Source organism: Vidua macroura, chromosome Z (assembly GCF_024509145.1).
Source record: "Vidua macroura isolate BioBank_ID:100142 chromosome Z, ASM2450914v1, whole genome shotgun sequence".
In the NCBI taxonomy this organism is placed as follows: Eukaryota; Metazoa; Chordata; class Aves; order Passeriformes; family Viduidae; genus Vidua; species Vidua macroura.
This window is the reverse complement of record NC_071611.1, coordinates 60,970,363-60,990,759: the sequence shown is the minus strand read 5'-3', so window position 1 is coordinate 60,990,759 and position 20,397 is coordinate 60,970,363. Positions and strand designations below refer to the sequence as shown.

At 33.8% G+C, this 20,397-nt stretch overlaps 1 protein-coding gene across 1 annotated transcript in view; it reads right to left on the bottom strand.

The window, feature by feature from the left end:
- The window catches only part of ADGRV1 (adhesion G protein-coupled receptor V1), a 255,023-nt gene that overhangs the window by 182,561 nt on the left and 52,065 nt on the right, over positions 1-20,397 (bottom strand). Inside the window, exons 35-53 of the mRNA XM_054003522.1 lie at positions 16,549-16,679; positions 16,206-16,305; positions 15,078-15,257; positions 13,431-13,594; positions 12,802-12,895; positions 12,173-12,202; positions 10,364-10,442; positions 9,627-9,765; positions 8,978-9,119; positions 8,286-8,548; positions 6,660-6,835; positions 5,082-5,206; positions 4,054-4,220; positions 3,828-3,971; positions 2,823-2,930; positions 2,045-2,297; positions 1,253-1,372; positions 854-1,076; positions 184-388 (exon numbers count right to left, since the gene is read on the bottom strand). Coding sequence (XP_053859497.1) covers positions 184-388; positions 854-1,076; positions 1,253-1,372; positions 2,045-2,297; positions 2,823-2,930; positions 3,828-3,971; positions 4,054-4,220; positions 5,082-5,206; positions 6,660-6,835; positions 8,286-8,548; positions 8,978-9,119; positions 9,627-9,765; positions 10,364-10,442; positions 12,173-12,202; positions 12,802-12,895; positions 13,431-13,594; positions 15,078-15,257; positions 16,206-16,305; positions 16,549-16,679 — 2,843 coding nt within the window. The remainder of the gene's footprint in view (positions 1-183; positions 389-853; positions 1,077-1,252; positions 1,373-2,044; positions 2,298-2,822; positions 2,931-3,827; positions 3,972-4,053; positions 4,221-5,081; positions 5,207-6,659; positions 6,836-8,285; positions 8,549-8,977; positions 9,120-9,626; positions 9,766-10,363; positions 10,443-12,172; positions 12,203-12,801; positions 12,896-13,430; positions 13,595-15,077; positions 15,258-16,205; positions 16,306-16,548; positions 16,680-20,397) is intronic.

The window sequence follows — 20,397 nt, the reverse complement described above, 5'->3', positions numbered from 1 at the left end:
TTTCTATTGCTAGTCATCTATATAACCAAGTAACAATGCTAAATGGAAGTCAAAGCCCTTCTGTCTCAGATTCCAACAAGACTTTAGAAAAAGAATCCTGTCACATGCAATTTTAGTATGTTTGTGTTCTGTTATTCAGAAATTATATATACATATTTTAATGATTTACCTTAAAAGTTTTACCTGGGCAAATGCAATGACTCCATAGGCATTGTCATTGGGAGGAATAATTATGTTAACAAAACTGTGGACACCAATCTCTGCACCTCCTTTAGGGTTTTTCAGACGCACTTTGAAACATTCTTCCTCCTCTGGGATGATGTCATCCAGGATATTGACTGCTATCACAGCTTCCATGTCCCCAGGCTCAAATATCAATTCACCTGAACTAGCATACAAAAAAACACATCAAGTAATTATAAATGGAGGATATGAATAACAAAATTTAAAAGCACTAATGAAAATTTAAAGAGCATTTTTGATGCTGAAGTTGTTGTTTATATACTTGAGTAAGTCAATGAGGTTTAAAGGTTGTGGGACTAGTGTTGGGTTTGGTTTTTTTCTTAATTACAGTAGAGCATACAGTAACTGATATTTCTTATTAGTGTAATGTAATTTAATTTATTCTAAATAAAAGCTTTAATATCCAGTTTAACTGCAAGTCCTTTTATTTCATATTTTAAAGCAAACTGTGAGAAGTTTGACTTCAGGTTATCCTAAGGCTACCTGTGAAAAATCCACTTTAGTGTTAATAAACACGTCACACACAGGAATCTATAATGGTCTCCACTGTAACAAAGAGATCATCACAGAAAAAGGAATGCAAGAGCTGGAAGATAAACCAAAAACCTACCTAGGTATAAAATCTGACTGGTTGGAGATAGTCGTCAGCTCATAAATCTTGGAGCTGGACTTAACAGAAAGAGCAATCAAGCTCTTGCTGGAATTCAGAGACCTTGCAGTAGTGGAAGTGATATGATCTGCATATGGAGCTTGCAGAATCAGAGAGAACTGGTTCTCTTCCGAGTTCCAGGAGTACAATGCTGTTGTGTCCTTACCAGAGAGGAGGATGTGAACTACATTGAGCAAGGAAGAGAAAAAAAGAAATATTCAGTGATATATTTAAAATTTCTTGTAATATCAGAAATGCCCTTGGCAGCTCAATTGTTAAAGTATCTCTTAAAATCTGATAAATAATATGAAAATTGAATGCATATATTTCTTCAATTCCAGTACTAAAACAAAATCTTACCTAAACCTGAAGGAGGCCTGAAAACATGGATGTTTCTTACAGCAGAGACTGGAATAGACTGAAAGTGTCTGAAGGTAGACTTCCCTGTCTCCCAGATGAAAATTTCAGAATTTCCAATTTCTACAAAGGGGAAAAATTACAAAACCTACATTATATTGCTGCCTGTTAATTAAATCACACACTGGTGGCCATTCAAAGGCAGAGACTGGCAGCTTTAATTACAAAGTGAGACTAGTGATTGTATCTTCCTTTTTACTTGCGTATCTCCATAGCATGATTTCTCATTAGATGATTTATTCCATGACATAATTTAAGGGCTTTTCTGCACACATTTACATATAAGAACACTAAAAATCCCAGCAGACAACAGTCAAGTGCAAAGAAACCTATGGACTGCAATATACACTTTTAAATAGTCACAGGGATGCAAACATAAAACAATGTCTAAAGTATCAAACTTGTAATAAAAATATACTTTGCTGAACAATGCTCTTTGCATATAAGAAAGCTCAGAAAAGCTTAGAAAGGGTGCAATTAGCAGCTAGAAGAATAGAGTTATTATTTCCTATTGTTATTGGGAAAATATTTCATTAGTTTCATAAATATTTGAGAACAAACACAATGCTTTCATTTTCTGAAGGACAAAACAGAGATTACTTTGGTAAAATGCTTTTCAGCAAATTGTCACCCATATTTTAATCTCTATCTAAACCTCTTTTATTCCAAATGCCTTTGCTATCAAACAAAACAGCACATACTTAACAAACTCTGTGTTTGTTTTCTGCTAAATACCTTTTGCAACAATTAAATATATATCAGATCCAGAAGTCCAGGCCTCCATATCTTTTATTTCTTTTGCTGGTAACTGACAAAGATTCCTAAACTCATTATTCAGCCATTGATACAAGAGTACATTCTGGCTGGTATTTGACATAGAAACAAGTAAGTACATAATGCCTCCTCGGGGAAACAAGGCAATGTTCAGAGCTCTGTAAAGTGGAAGTTGATGATGCAGCACAAATATATCTTTATTCCACTGGAAAACCTGCAAAAATAGAATATGTATTTTATTATATAACAAGCACTAAGAAAAAAGAAATTAAGCGTTCTGATAAAAAATCGGAAAAACTTATAATTAACTGATTTCCTCATTTCTATAGTGGATCCTACATTATGGTGGAAGCAGACTGATAAACAACTCATAAGTAACTACCCTACTGATAGCACCTATGCCTGTTCTTCAGATGAACAGGATTATGGTCGGAAGCTGTGGTGAGAGAGAAAGCAACAGGAAGCTATTTCTATTCCTATAGTTCTTTAATTTTATAGACTTCAAAACAGAAATGACAGTAGTGATACTGTCAAACCAATTCTAAATTACATGTTAATGTAAGGAGTGTTGTTACATTTAAACAAGTCTAGAATTCCATGTCTTATAAATCTATAATAGAAACATAACTAATTTTTCAGGAATCTATACTTACTTTTTTATCTATATTTCCTTCATATTTCAAACTGAAAACAAATCAAACTACCTACATCAAAGCCATGAAGACAAGCGTGTCCTAACCTGGATGGAACTGAAACTGGTGGTATCACTCACAAAAACTAAATAGTCTTCTTCATCCACAGCAAAATGTTTGACAAGTGTGGTATCCAAAATAGGGAGAGTCTGTAGCTACAAGGAAAATATGGCAAAAATGGTATTTGGAAGTCAGTTCAAGTTCATACATATACACACATTTTTTAAAAACTGTAAACATACAAAACATATATAGTTTGTCATAGATGTAATTTTATAGTTTTAAAAATATATATGGGGTCATTTTACAAAATTAGTATTAGTTACCATAAATTTTTCAGAAAATGCCCTATGACTTCATTGCTCCACAATTTCTTTCTTTACTTCCAAGGTCATTTTATCTCACCCTCAAAATATGACTACAAAAAATATTAGACAAAAAGCTGTAATAACTGTCATGGTTTAAGAATGGTATTTCTCAATTTAGTGTTCCCACTGAAACACTCCAAACCATGCTGCATCTTCCTTTCCTCCCTGCAGTGGGATGGAGAGGAGAATTGGAAGCACAAAAGGTGAAGATCGCAGGTTGAGATAAAACAATTTACTGCAAACAGCAACATGATGTTAACATGTAAAATTAACAGTAAAATTAACAGTAAAATTAACAGTAAAAACAACAATAATAATAGCAGAGGGTATAAGACACGCAGAGATTCATATGTCAAAATACTCACTATGCACCTGTCAATACATTAACTGTGCCCACACTACCCCAGCCCCCGGGAGGGCCCCTTTCCCCTGTCCCCAGAAAATGACATGAGGTATAGAATAACCTCTGGACTCCAGCCATACCCCCTGCTGGCTACTGCAAAATTAACCCTGCCCTGGCCTAAACCAGGATAGTAACTTACGTCACTGCCTTATGCAGAGTGTTCAGTTGTCAAAGTATCTGAGAACGGAGTTCTTTTCCCGAAAACATGACTGAACAGAAGGGCCTCACAAAGTCCTTTCTAACACCATTATTTAATGATTTTGTAAGTAACACAGATTTACCTTCAATAGTTTGCGTCCAGGCATTAATGCATACACACTGCTGTTTGAAGCTCCCTGACTGCTTCCTCCATGAGTAATCACAAGGTAGGGAGAGGCATGGATTTGGAAAGACACACAGCTTTTAGGATTCCACATACTGAAATTCTGAGAGAGGAACAAAAATGTAGAACTGAAACATCAAGGTTTTATTAAGCAGCATGGTTGGTGTCTGTAAGCAAGCATTTACCTCGACGGCAACAAAAACTCCTTTCCACTGGTAGAGAGTAGAAAACACAGCTGGAGGTGAACGCAACAGCACACCGTACAGGTTTTTTTCCAATACAAAAAAACACCAGCTAGCTGCTGACTCTTCCACAAAGCTTTGCACAACAGACAGAACACTGATACTATCCCCTGCAATACAGTATAAGAAAAAAGTATTTATCTTTACCGTCTTTTACAACACCATTTTCATTATTTATTTGTGAGAAACAAATCTAATATCAGAAATCACGGAATATTCTGAGTTGAAATGGACCCACAAGGATTATCAAGTCCAGCTTTTAAGTGGATGGCTCATACAATGGTCAAACCCACAGTCTTGACATATTTAGCACCATGCCCTAAACGCCTAATCTATATTCTGAGTTATTTCTAAACAGTTGGTATAAGTGCATGTAAATACATGGAAATGGTATAGCACTGAGGTTGTCCTAAGAGTTAAATAATAAATTAACTTCTCATATATTACTATTACATATGGAAGATGCATAGGCAATTTGAGTGTGATTCAGAGTGACTCAGTTGGAATTTAGGTAATGAGAAAATTAACTAGATAACAAGAAATTAAAAAGTGGCTAACACACTAAAAATGTGTTTATCCTCATCTTCTCTGTCATCACAAGTAGTAGTCATGGCAGTAAGATTCTTAAACTGTCTAGTTATTCAATCCTTACAGAAAATAGTGTCTTTTACATTATTTAGAAAAAATCCAGAATTACAAGTAGTAAAGAACAGATTTATAAATCAAAGGTTTTGTGAAAATATATAACAAATAGAAAGAGCAATACAGACTGTTGAAACTATAGCAGCAATGGCTGATGATAAGCCGACTCTTAAGCAGCCAAGATATTTCATCTAATGAATTTTGGTATCACAGGAATATTATAAGTGAATTTTATAATTCTCAAAATTATATCTTCTGTATATTTGGTTACTCTGTAGCTATCTTCACTCTGAAAATAGCAACAGATGCTCTTGATAAAGTGAACGTACTGAAGCCAAACGCAGTATCCGACAACGTCTCCCACTCAACACTCACAGATACATTGAGCCCATTACTCCGTGAAACTTTCAAATAAACTGTAGTGTTCGCTTCTTCAACTGTGAAGGTATTTGTCCTAAATTTGAGAATTGTGAAAATAAATTATAAAAAGCATTATTCTTATAGTATAAAAATAAGATTCTTACTTTCAGCACAGAATATAAAATAAAAAGAAAATACTGGGTTTGCTCTGTGATGGACTAATACTAATTAAGGTTGCCCAATGTTTCTTCACAAAAGACTGACAAAATCATGGGAAATTCAACAAAATTTTAAACCAACCTGAAATTTAACACACAACTATGTGGGTGAAGCCGAATGATTTCTGAAAACATCATTCCATATCATAGACTAATATAAACATTAAATGATTCGGGCTTAAAAGAACCTTAAAGATCATCTCGTTCCAGCCCTCCTACCATAAGAAGGGACATCCTCCACTAGACCAGGTTGCTCAGAGTTCCACTGAACCTGACCTTGAACACCTACGGGGATGTGGCATCCACAGCTTCTCTTGCCAGTGCCTCACCACTCTCACAGTAAAGAATTTCTTCCTGATATTTAATCTAAACCTACTGTCTTTCAGTTTTAAGCCATTCCCTCTTGTCACTACATGCCCTTGCCAAAAGTCCCTCTCCAACTTTCAGATAGGCTTCCTTTAGGTACTGGAAGGCTGCAATTGGGTCAGCCCAAAGCTGACCTGGTCAGCCCAAAGGCTCTTCACCTGGCTGAACAATCCCAATTCTTTCAGCATTTCCTCAGAGCAGAGGTGCTCCATCCCTCTGATCAACTGAGTGGCCTCCTCCAATCTTGCTCCAACAGCTCCATGTCCTTCCTGTGCTGAGGACCTCAGAGCTGGAGGCAGCTCTGTAGGTCAGGTCTCACCAGAGCAGGGCAGAGGGTCTGAACCCCCTCCCTCCAAAGCTGCCCACAGGGCTTTGGATGCAGCCCGGGACGCATTTGGCTTTCTGAGCTGCAAGTGTCCATGGCTGGCTCATGTCCACCCCCTCACCAGCACCCCCATGTCTTTTGGGGCAGGGCAGCTCTCAATCTGATCATTCCCCAGCCTGTACTAGGGGTTGCTTTGACTCAGGTGCAGCACTTTGCACTTGGTCCTGTTAAACCTCATGAGATTCCCCAGGACTACTTCTTGAGCTTGTCCAAGATTGGCTCATTTGGTTCTGAAAACCAGCCCTGAGTGAGGGTGTATCTTACACAAGCTTAAATAAGAAATTAGAAATTAAATTAGAAGATTTCTGATTCCTGGGATATTGGTTTATGGTTTGGAATTTGTAATATTGATTACTATTAGTGAAATGTTTGGAAACTAATGAAATACTGTTTCAAGGAAAAATGCACAGAGAAATCAATATTTCTAATGGTGAATAGTCCATTTTAAGTGTTTTTTCTGTTCTTCTGTATAGCAGTAATGGTATTTGACAAATAGTGTAAATTTTACAACTGGATTCCTAGAAACCATCTCTATGAATATGAAAAAACTTCCTTTTAATTGAATCAGGGTTCAGTACCTATTTGTAACTGGGTAGATGCTGAAAAGCCCCAGTGGAGCCTGGTTCTGTAATACTGTAATCATAGTTTGCACTCTGGTGCCTAATCTGGCTCCTCCAGTTGGATTGAACAGGGTGACAATAAAGTGCTCATCCAATTCTGGTTCTTCATCCAGGATTGCAGAAATATGCAGCGTCTGACAAGAAACAAACATAAAAAGCTGCTGAGACTTGACAGCTAACAATGACAATGTTATTCAAGCCATACTGCTGTTTCTGTTCTTTCTCTGTACAGCTCTGGACAGCAGGGCAGCACAACAGCAGCTCTTGACACTGGGGAAGGCATGAACAGTTCAGGCTGGGGTTCTAAACTAATCCCTCTGGTGACCTCCATTAGTGCAACACTAACACAAGCATATCCACGTTCTTTTTATTTTTCTCTTCCCCTCTTTACTTTTATCATAAGACTCTCTGAAATATAACAGGTTTTGATCCTTTTTTCATACTTTTGTTTTGTACTTATTCCACACGTTCCTTGGTAACATAGTCCCCATACAGCTACCTGATCCCCTAATGCAGCTCAGTCAAGTTGCGTTTACTTTAGTTGTAAACTGAACTATCTCATGGGCAACAGGGTAGTTACACTTCTGGGACTGAGAACAAAGAAGAAAAAAAGGCAACGGAGAAATATTTGAAATACTCTTTTCTTAATGTTTTATTCTCTCTACTGCACCATGGTGGATAAGAATAGGATTGTCTCAAAGTGGTCGCAAATCAGCAGAGAACTGCCTAGAAGGAAATAGGTGTTTTCACTGTCAGTCTCCCCATTACCCAAAGAGGTGAAAGTTACAGTAGTACATGAAGCTTTGCCTTAGAAAAATTATTTAGTAATGACAGATCTGGAATTAAAATAGAACTTACAACATTTTAGATCTCTATTTACTTCTGCGATAAACCATATTTAAAGACTCTATTGAGAAATCTTTTACTCCCTATTTCTCACAGATAAACTGGCCATCACTTAGGTGTCAAATGCATTTTAGGTTCAGAAACTGAAAACCAGTATTTTCAGAAAGGTTTGTTTCAGATCCTACTCCCCTAACCATAATATACTAAGCTATTATTGACACACTTAAGATAGCTAGCTGAATTTAATTTTCTAGCTGAAATTCTTTTGGGGACAGTACAGAAGCAGTGGGATTAATACTGCCAGAAAAATAAGTAATTTTCAGTTTCTAGAACTCTGGAAGCTGTTCAACTTTTGCCTTTTCTGCAGCATACTCTCTTCAGTTCAGGCCACATAAAGTAATAATATTTTTAATTCCACCATAATTACTTACAGTAGAAAATTATGACTGCATGTCAATGTTTGTCTTTCAGCTTCATACTAAACACATATAAAGAAATGGTCCTATACACACATCATACTCTATACCCATTATATTGTTTTCAGTTTATCTGAACTATTACAAAGAGAGAAATATCTACAGAAAAGCATATTCAATTTTTCTGCACTGCCACAACTCAGTTTATTTTGTGAATTAAGGAAAGCATATGAAAAAAATTAATACATGAAAAAACACAAACATTGTTGTAAAGTTTCAAATAATTTTAGAAAAGCCTTCTTCACTATTTTTACCATATTACCTTAAATCTGACTCCCTCTTCCAGCACAATGTATCCTTGAGAAGGGGCCAAATCCACTGATGGCTCTGAAGAATTAATTTCACTTACAAGATACTGAACAGACACTGTTCCAAATATTCCCTGAGGAGGTTCTCTTATAATATTTAATACTGCAACACTTTCCATCAGATGGAGAGCTGTTTGCTCTCTAAGGAAGAAGTGATCACTGTTATTGAATGACAAAATTCCATGTCCATCATCATTGGCAAATATAGTAATTGTAGCTTTTAAGAAATAAATAATAGAAATATACATTAATTTAAATAGTAAAATATAATTGTACACATATACAAATAAATAAATATATACACAAATCCATTATTTCTTTAATATAATTGTATTGCTTTTATGTCTCTGATACTATTTAACAGAATATGTAAGTATTTTGTTTTATCTAGAAAGATTTCTAGAAAGGAAAAATCTAGACTCTTTTATTAAAACATCCAGCTTTTGCAATTTCTGATTCCTTACTTTACATATTATTTTGTTAGTTTTACATTTTTCACAGTGGTATTTAAGAACTTTCCAAATGAGATTAATAATTTACCATAGGAGCACACTGGTGTTCTCTAAAACATGATTATTCAGAAGAATGAAATTAAAGTTACTGAGATACAATTCTGAAGAATGACAACATCAAAACTAAGTTTTACCTGTTGTGTTCTCCCCTAATTCCAGGCCAAATGAGGGATTTGTTAGAATTAACTGGAACTTCTCAACGCCTTCAGGAATATCATCATCACAAATCACAACAACAACAGATTTATTCCTTTCTCCATCAGCAAAAAAAAGAGTCTAGCATTGAAACATGGAAAACATCGAATATTCAATAGCTGATAATGCATACCGAAATTTTAAACTAAGGTTAAGCAGCATTGCCTTAAATAGGGAGGAAAGAAGAGGCAAGAAGAGTCCTTTATAAATTGACTGAAAAAGAAGCAAAACAGTTAAATAGACATTGTAGAGTGAGGATTACAAGAGCAATTCACTTTGAAAGTTCTTTTGCAAAAAATATTAAAACTTAGATGAAATCTTATATTCTCTTGTCTAAGAAAAATTGTATTTGAAATAGATGTTTCAAAGTTCAAAATGTGTCTTATATTTAAAAATGCTTTGGTACTAAAAAATAATGACAGACTAAAATAAGATTACTATATCTATCTCTATTCAGATGATCGGAGCAACTGAAAGAAGTTTGGAAATCTAGCTGTACTAGTGACCACTCTGCAGAATAAATAAGATGATGTTATTTTAAGGAAATTGAAGAAATGAAAACTACTAGATTTAAAATTTGCATCTTACCCTTGAGACCACATTAAAATCCAAACCCAGCTGTGCCTCCAAATTTTGGGCATAAAAAAACACAGACACACTGCCATAAGATCCTTTGTTTCGGTATGCCATTATGGTCAGATTCCCATGAGTTTCATTAACTTCAAAACTAAAACAAAAACCAAGACAAATTCTCAGTGCTCACTGAGCATGTTCTTTTAATAAGATGGTAGAAAATTGTTATATTTTCACTTAAAATCATCTCCTCTACCTTTTAAGAAAAAGGCACTATTACAGTAAAGCATCATTACCACTTGTCTAATGCATCCATTATACCTTCTTTTTTTTTTTTTTTTTTTTTTTTTTTAGCAAAATTGAATTGAACTAGATTAAGCCTCTATATGAGCATGGATGCGTTTTTCCTAGCTCCTGGAAATCAGAGAAAAATATCTGAGAGATATCCAATGCTTACATGGATGCAGAGGCTGGGGCACAGGATGGAGGCTTGAGGGAGTGATGGAAGTCCACAATACCGAAGGACAATAGTGAAAATAACTACATGGTAGTAGGAGACTTCTGACTAAACATACTGTTGGTTTCTAGTGTGGGCAATATCTTTCCAATTCCACTGAACTGAATAATATGTTGTCAGCTCAAAGATCTGATCTATTGTTAATAGGAGTTTTACTGTTAACTGAAAATTAAAATAGTTGGGCAACACTAATCGTTAACTCCAATAGGGAGTTCTCCAAGGTGCCAAGACTTACTTGGAACTTTCCCATTCAACTACTCCGCTTACTCCATCATTAGCATCAATAATAATTTGAGAAGCTAAACCTTCCACATCTAAAAGGGAAAACAGAAAGACAAGTATGTAAAAACAATAGAGCTCATTTTCATTATTTTCAAGAATAACAGAAGCATTTCTTTATATCTTTACTAATTTTGTAGAAGAAAAACATAATTTGCCTTTTCCAAAATGTGGAGGAGAAAATGAAGTGGACAGGATACTTGGAAAGGCTTGAAGAAAATCTGTCCTTAGCAGCTTACTATTAGAACTGCAACACAGGGCCTTGAATTACCACCATTACATTTAATGTCTTTTAAAAAAGAAAAAAAAAGAAAAAAGAATGAAGAAAACTCATGGCACAGAAAAAGTAGAAAATGACAAAAACTTTTTGAAAATATTTTTCATCAAGTCCTAATTCATCAAGTCTTAATTCATTGTGTGTTTTTCTTATGATGATATTTAATGTTTTGCAGACAGTGCCATTCTGAATATTGGAGGGAAAGTGAGTAAAAAAGAATAATAAATGATCCAGTATATCATCTTGTATTAATGTTTAGTGCCTGATTTAGTGCCTAAATCTTAATGGCACAGACCACAGATTCTGCTATAAAAAAAGAATTATTAATTTCCTTTTAGTTAGTTTATGTATTGTAAGATTCTACAACTACGTAAAATCACATGTATATTCACAGTAACTTTGCAAGATTATTGCATGTATTGCCCTGTGAAAATACTGAATAATAGATTAATGCCAGCAATTTCCACTAATTTCATGGAACTTGACAGTCAGAACTTGATTCTTCTGAGAAAATAATGCCTTATTTTGTTTAAACAGCATCACATGAATACCTCAATTTACGTCAATTTAATTTTAATAAAAATTGAAAAGAAATGAAGACTGACAATTTCTACAAAACAAATTGACTCCACTAAATCTGTAGTAAATATACTATTTTTAGATCCACCAGAGAGATTTCTATTAAATCAGATAAAAGTTAATAAAAGATCACTGCCTTGAATCCAAATCTGACACTGTAAGGTAGTAATGAACATGAACAGCAGCTGCAACACCTCTACACAGACAGACTAGGAATCCATAGGAATTACAGTGCATATATGGATCCTTCAGATTCCTAACTGGTGTTTTCCCTCATCATGTCATAATCTGATCAACTCACTGAAGATCTATAATACTTCACTTTCAATATCAGACCTCCTATTTCATATCTGGCATCTTTCCTCTCCCCTGATGATCTCCTGCCATTTTACACTCTTAATTTTTCCTTCTATCCATTTAGTTTATTCATTTTTCTTTAATTATTCTCAAGTATCGAACATTTTCCCTTTTCTTAATTCCTTGCACTTTTGTATTAGAGTTGGGCCTTTTCTTCCACCTTTTCTAGAAGATGGGATGGAGCAAGAGCACAAATGCACTGGACCAACAAGGATTTGAATTCTCAATCATAATAAAGAAAATATACAAAAAGGGAAAGCAAGATTAGAAAACAGTCTGATAACAGAATTAATTGTGACATTTTATAATGAGGACAAAATTTTGCCTCATGGATTACAACTATTATCTGATCATCCTAGGTACATCAGAGTCAAATGGTCATGACTCAGATTGCTAACCACTTATGGCAGAAGTTAAGATTATACGGCACTGAGAACAATTTAAATTAGGAAATCCTTCATACTTTAATGTTACTCTTTCTATGTTTTCAATTTTAAATTCAACTAATCACAGCTTAGTGTCTGTACATCAGCAATCAGTCTCGCAAGTTACCTTTCAGTCTGTAACGAGTTAATTCTGTCACTTCAATATGCATGCAAAGAAAGGGAAAAAGAGTCATAGAAGATGTTAGAAATAATCAGCACAATTAGTCACTGGTGCCACAGGATAATTCAACTGTCTTTAAAGCCAATGGCAGCTGTGCTAATGAGTTCAGCAGCAGAATGAGGAACTCAATAAGCAAGCAATTAATGAAGTTCTGTGGAAGAGTAGGAATACAGTAGATCATGACTCCTAAAAGTAAATCTGATAAAAAGTAATAAAAAGATACTTTTGAAAGAGTGAGCAAAGGAACTACTTGAAGGAATTATTTGTACTTATTTGTTTCTGTCATTTACTTGGAAATTAAAATCTCATTAACATGTTGCAAACACAACTTTTGAGATAACTATGTTCTCCAACTGTGTGGAAATTGTCTTATAATTTTTACAGGCTTCAAAAAGTAAGAAGCCAGTGTAATAATAACTATGTTTGATGTTCTACAATGTTCTTGCAGAATACCCTGTCTTATTTTGGCTTATCTGGGAAGTGGCAAGTGGAATAATGATATGCCAGAGTAATATAATGTGCATTCAATTTATATAAAAATAAAATTAATCATAATTGTTTGTAAGTTGTTTTACCCAGCCTAGGTGGGGAGGAAGTTGAATGGTTCATGATAAGTTCCACTGAAGTTAAATTAACCAAGAAGAATTCTTGCACTTCTGGTACGTCATCCTACAAAACACAAATCCAGTATATCCTATTTTCATTCTCTTTAAGAAATAATCACAGAATTGTCAAAAAGCAACACACTAGAAGTCTCTAACCTCATAGCAACATTAGAATTAATTTATGTTTCCATTTTCCTGGAATATTTTTACATAAAATGTTAATTATGAAGCAAGACAACATTTAAAGGAAAAGACTGGTGACACTGAACTAGATGCAATAGATTTCTGCTCAATTTTGAAAGCACAAATAGCAATCACTGATAAAGTAAGAGCCTGTAGCAAGCAAAGAATGACACTGGTCTGAATATCAGAAAATAAAGTCTTAATGAGAGAGTTAAATTTCACTTAACTATAAGTAGCACTGTCTTCTGTTATTATTTGTCTTTCTGTGATTTTACCATTAAACACCAAAGCAAGTCTTTCTAAATTGCCATAAAATTGATAGCTTCAAATAATACAGCATGCAAGATTCAGGTTCCACAATATTCCTTTTCGATTGTCATATCAATAAGTATAGAGTGAAAGGATATAGAATTTACCTCTAGAATAGTAACATTTATGGCAGCTGATGTTTCTCCTTCTTTCAAAATCACTGAGTCAGAAACAACTACATAATCAGCTCCTGGTTCAGCCAAGATCCCCTCTGTCTGATTACTTAAGGAGACCAATCCTGGAACTGTGGCATATGTAACATTGATAACACCTGTTTAAAATGTGACAAAAAAAACACCACTTTTTTTTTTCAATCTTATGTAATGTTCACTAGAATAGACAAAGAAAAGAGACCAAATGCTCATTGACAAAATAAAAAGCCTAACTGCAAACCAGAGGATTAAAGCACTAATCTGAAACTAATGGGACTTATTTCTTTCAGTCTAGCCTTTAATAATTTGTCCAAGATCACAGGACCCAAAAAGCATTAGGACCCAATGTATTCATATATTTGAGGTGCTGTGAACTGCAAATATTACGTTACATACCTGGGACATCTAATGTACTATTAATACAAGGTTTGGTGTCAAGGGAAGTAGAGTGTTTCAGGAATGACTGATGTCTAAGAAAGGCTCTGAGTTCTAAATTTAGTTTCTTTCCCAGAGAGACTAACATATATGTTGATAGAGAATAAAAATTAGGGGACACACTGATAAATTTTACTAGAGGGAAAGCTATACTTTTTTTTTTTTTAATAACAAAGCCACATCTCATGAATCTGCCACAGTAATCAAATTGCAAATTTAAATAGAGTGATCCTGGAGATAAAATGACAAATGAAATTCAAAGTTAATCTGTATAAAATAAAACATAAGGTATAAAAGAATCTTAGTTTTAATAAATAAAGATGGAGTTCAGTTGAGAGATTTTACATTTACAACGGAAACTTAGAATATATTAGTATTTTCCTAAGTAATGTTTGAAAGGTAATTTATATACTGACTGACATTAAAAAAAGAAATGGGAAAACAAAGAAATGACATTTAAATTCCTCTACAAATCTGTAGTGTGCCCAGATCTTGACTGTTAGTTTCAATTGATCACTTCACTTCAAAACAGAGGAAGAAAATATAAGAGATTTTAACAGAAGTCTAAATATAGTCTATAAACGTTGATAGAAAATGATTATATATGTTATCTCTCAATGGAAATCAAAACACTCAGGAAACAACCACAAAAAATGTTTTGGCACACAGTGCACTATTGAAGTTAGTACTACTTAATTTGATTTTAAAAGAAAAATTGAATTAAAAAGAAATACAGAGTTCTTAGGAGAGGCATAAACTGAATTCAGGCAACGATGCAACTTTTTCCATGGGATATTCCTAAACTGTCAGATTCTGGTTATAGAAGGGATGTTGTGGGAATGATAATTCCATGCTAGCTCCTTTTCCCATGTTTTTTTATTTCTTCTGGACAGACAATTCAAGACAGATTTGCTGGACATAAAAGTACAACCCTAAGAGCCAGCTAGTTACGTCACAGCTCCCAGATCCCTTTCTGTGGAATTAAAGGCTATGCCTTCAGTTTTAACTAAAACTTAGTTCCCAAGCCTGCAGTAAAGAGCCTAGAAGTTCTGAAAACATCAATTGTATGCAAGATTTTCCAGAATTTCTAGCCTCCCTGTCATGGCTTTCATTTGTCTACTGATTTTGCAAACAAAACTTAATTTCTCTTGGAGATGTTATACAAACCTAGAGATCCAAATTCTCTGTTAATAAAAAGTTGAACTGTTTTGTTTTCCTCTGGAAGTAAAACTACCCTGGATGGAGAAGCAAAATTCAGTATTCCATGTGGTTCATCACTAGCTTCTACCGTCAGAATAGCTTCATATCCTTGACTATCCAAAACAGCAGCACCAGAAGGAGAAACACCTGCAAAAGAATCAATGCACTACAGTCAATTGTGCTAGGAAAATAAAGTTTTATCTTAAGTAACTGCTATTTTTATGTACAAATGACAGCCAGTAACACTGCAATGAAATCAAACAAACACATTATGCGCTCACTGAATTTTATGGATTGTGTGGAATGTATATATAATTACATTCTTTAACAAGCACAGGAACATTCAATTACAATAAAAATTGTACGCATAATAAGTATAGAGTTAAAGACTGTATTAAGAAATGAGAAAATCTGAAAAGACAGTGCTAAACATGGGCTTTCCTAAACTACTTCTGTTGGATAAGGAAAGAGACTTTTAAAGAATTCATTACAATTCCTAAATTCCATTATAATTTATTTATTAAGTTAAAATTATATTCAACTTCTCAATCATTCCATTAAGAAATTACTACAAGTGTTGCCTTAATAAATTTATGTATTTATTTATATAAAAAGTATGAATTTATACTTATCCTGAAGGTTACAAGAGTAAACAAAATATTAAGGCAAGTTGGCAAGAACCTATCGGCAACACCACCCATGTCAAGTTAGTTTGGTGTTTAGACACTAATTCCAGTTTAACAAAGGATATTTCAGAACGGATGTGGTTTCATGCTTTTCTCATTATAATTTCAATGAATGAGTAAAATATTCTGACTTCTGTAATTCAGAGACAGATCAGAGAGATAGCTTGAAGGTTGTTTAAAAAGATAAGAATATTCATTTATTTTATGACACCTGTATCATATGTATACATAAATATATAGAAGCGTCAAGACTATTTCAATAAAATGTCAACAAATTTTTCATAGTTTGCAACATTTTCAATATTTGTAGTCCTACACTTCCAAAATGGTTTAATACACACAAGGCTATTACACTACTAAATGGCAATTTTAGATACAGCAGATATAGCAGTCTGTAGTTCTGCATTACCTTCTGTTTTGATGTTGTATAGGATGATCCGGTATTCTTCTTTTTCTTCCGGAATATGGTCATCCAGCAAGTGGACATATAATGTTGTATTCAATATTCCCTATAAACGTTATTGATAAGCTGATAAGGCATTAGTGTACAGAGTACAAGTAATAACACTCTATCATATATATTTTGAGCAATATCTTTAAGAAATGTCAGGTTAAAATACTGAAAACCATAAACTCCCTGCTGTTTAATCATATCAAGACAAAGAAGACTTCTATAAAAGCATACTTGTTTTGTCAGCTCACTTCAAATTACAATATTGTCTGGTAGCCATTAGATTTTCTTATGGACTTACCTCAGGAAAAAAGAGAATTCCAGAATAGTATTCAAAATTTTGTTGTATGTTATGTCCAACTATCTTCCACTCAACAGTAACATTTCCCAGTCCTGGGGCAGTTCTTACAACATGGAATTGCAGTTGTTCTCCTAGGAACAAAGGACAAAATGCAATATTTTGGGGGTTCTTCTTCTACAATTCAACTATTACGATGAAAACAAAAAAAAAAAATATGAATCACAGTTAAAGTATTTTTTTATGTAAAACCTTAATACTTTTAATAGTGAGATTCCCAGTAGTTATGTACTATCTTTTTTTTTTTTTTTTTTTTTAATATTGAAACAAAAGCCCCACAAATCTAAATGCTTTCCTCATGGGTTTTTATGAATTTAGTTCATTCTTGATAAGACCTTTCAAAATATAAAGGAACCTGGTACATATGCATAACTACTATCAAAACATGCACAAAACAAAGAGCTGTATCTGTTTGTGAACTACACACAGAATAAATGCTCTACACACAGCTTTAACAAAGTTTTCTACAGCAGCTAACTGGCAAGGAATAGACATGTTCCTAACATCTGCACTGTCTTGTGACTTTACATAGTCCATTGGAAAAATGCTTGCAATTACCTGCAAGTTCCATGTATGTGAGTTTGAATTTACAAATATAATTAGTTTATGGATGTTAGAGAATATCCAGAAAAAAAATAACAATTCATAATTTTAAAAGGACAGTATTTAGAAATAACATTAAGGGTTTACAATTTAAAATTTATTTTTAATAATTATTACAATTTCAGAGATAATAAGTATTAAATGAAAACATGCATCTGTAAGAAGCAATTATGGTATTTTTTCCACATTTATATTTAACCAAATAGTCACTTAAAGAGTGGATTATTTAGAAATTTTTGAAAAATTAAGAAAATCTATACTATTATAAAGTATAAAATATCAATATGGATTTATACAAAATAAATATTTGGTATAAAATATTTTAAATATGGGCATGTAATAAATATATTAAAAATAAACATATTATAAATGTAGGCATGTAATAAATATATAAATAATAAAGATATTATGTTGATATGAAATTGATCAGCAGGTAATATTAGTAAAATTATGCAACATATTCACATTAGAGGAGAGATGTTTATTTATAATACATAAGTGTATTGCATCTGTATGTCAATAGCATTTTCCCAGTTCAAAGAATGGAAGTTTGCCAGTATTTAAGTGTGGAATTAGTTTTCAAGGACATGAAATACACAGAAATTTATAATATTGAGGTGCTTGGAAATAATCATGTAAGCTTAGGTCCATGCTCAATTGACTGAAAATTACTTTTTTAGTATTGCTATAAATTGACTTGAATTTTTTTTGCTGTTGCAAAACTGGGAATAATTCCACTTTTTATTTTGTGTTATGTACACACTTAAAAGCTACCCCACTGAGAAACACTGAGATAGGTCTGTGAAAGGGAAAGAGAAGGTGTGGTGTTCGGTTATGTTCTTAGTCCATGGCATACAGAATTGAGCAGCACAGCTACTCTCACAGACAGTGTAACTCAAGGAATACCAAATTGGGGTGCTCATTATACTGCAGGACAGTACTGTATATCTAAAATGGGCAGAAAAAAATTGATCACTTTCTGGATATGTTCTCTGTTTTGTAAGGAAATATTTGAGAGATGCCAATATATTGGCTACAAATGAGATATATATAAACAACAAACTTCAAAAGACCTTAATAAACTGAAAAATAAAATTGTGAAGAATACAAAAATTTTATACACCAATTTTCCAATACAGAGCATTAGTATGTTATCAGTCTCATCATTTCAAACTTCATTTAAGTTTTGTTTAAGTTGCCTGACACTAGTTCTAAGAGAATAAAGGAATTAAAAATTTATTGACATCACAAGAATTCTGCTTCTACAGTCAGATATCTGAGGACAGACTGACAATTTACAGGTTCCCCTCAAGCTGATTTTTCATTTCATTTAACACTGCCCTGAAATCTGTTCATCCTATTTGAGAATTTTGCACATCCATTGCAAACAAATTATTTGACAGAAAAAAATTACTTTCATATCATCACAGAACACACAATATAGACAATGGTTATTTCAATGCAACATTATGTAATACAACAAATTTTCATTGAAGACTGTAAAAAACTTCAAGATACAAAACGCCGGTACATTGTAATCCAAGCGCCAATAAGAAACCTGAAGTACAATTCATCTCAGTTAAAGATTCCCCAGTAGTCAGCTACTGACTCATGTAAAGATCAGTCAGCTTTACCAAAATCTTTGTTATTCCTATCCAGTAAGAAATACTGACACAAATACAAACTGATCTCTGCAGATTGAAAGTATTATTAGGTTAATTTCACTATATTATCTTATAGGGTTTTTTTAATATTTTACCATTTTAAATCTTTCTTTAGATTTCTGCCTTTACCAAAGAGAAGGGAACTTAATCAATTCTCCTCTTGTTCCTTCTTTCAAACTATTGCAGTGTGTTTTCATCCAATTCAGTCATAGCCATTCAACTGTTGCATGTTCTGCCTGTACTTAAATGCTACCTTTGCCTCAATATGGTGATTGTGCGAACTGAATATACGCAGGTAACACCAAGACAGCCACAGCTAAAATGTGAAGAAAATATTTGTTCCACTATGTAACTTTCAAAACAGAGACATCAATACTGCTAAGCTTATTCCATATTAGCAGGGCAAAAAGTGCCCAGGCTTGAGCAGTGTTTTATACCAAAAGGCCTGGGAAATGCAGGACAATCCTTCACCAGGCTGTGGTTCATCAAGCCTCTTAACTCCTTTCCCCCCTTTCAAAGAGGTCCAAGTCTATGGGAAAGGCTTTTAAGACTTTAACAACATCCTGTTATCTTCTGTGAGAAAAATCCATTTCTTTTTGGTTGACAGCTAACAATGCAGAGTGAACACAAATACCTAAATTTTCTCACATTGAGTATTTTCTAACATCTCCCATCTGCAGGGTTGATCTCTAAGCAAAAACAATTCTAAAATGAACTTATTTTTGTCTTTCCTCACCAATCTTCAATTTTTCAAATCCTTCCTCCCCACAGGGATAAATAATATGAACAGCTTGAAAAAAAGACTGAGTTGCTTAACAGAAACTGTTCAAGAATATAATAAATAGAAAAGATAACACTATGTGGATTTATGTCTGATAATGTTTGTCTTCATAAGAAAAAACTTGATAATGAAAATGAAGTAAAAACACTGAAATCATATAAAGACCTTAGCTCATTCCCTTTTTTTTAATCAAAGTGAACTAGTTTGGCTGTTTTTTCTTGACATAATGCAGTGCAATACACTGTTTTTCACAAGCTGAAGGAATTGGAATCAATTATAGCATTATATACGTACTATACATAGCAGAGCTATTTCAGCTATGCAGCTGGCTTGTCAGGCATTTCAGAACCACTAATGTGGAGTAATAAAGGACGGAAACTGGGCACAATAGAATTAACACAAACTGTATCTAAGCAAAACCCAAAAGCTTATGGCGTCCTTTCAATACAGGAAAAAATCAGACCATGTTCTTTTGAGATAGACTGTTTCTTCCAACAAAAAATTCAGTGCACATATTCCTGGACAGCAAATTTCTGTTAGTTTTCTCTACCCATCAGTTTACATATCAGAAAAATTTGAGACTGCAATACACTGAGATTCCAGCAAAGGCTAACAAAAGCAGTCACCACTTATATTGTTACTCTCCTATGCAGAACTGTACCAACTCTAGGTAAGACATGAAACATGCTCTCTTAAAACACTAGTAGACACTAGATATCAAACTATTATCGATGTCAAAAGTCA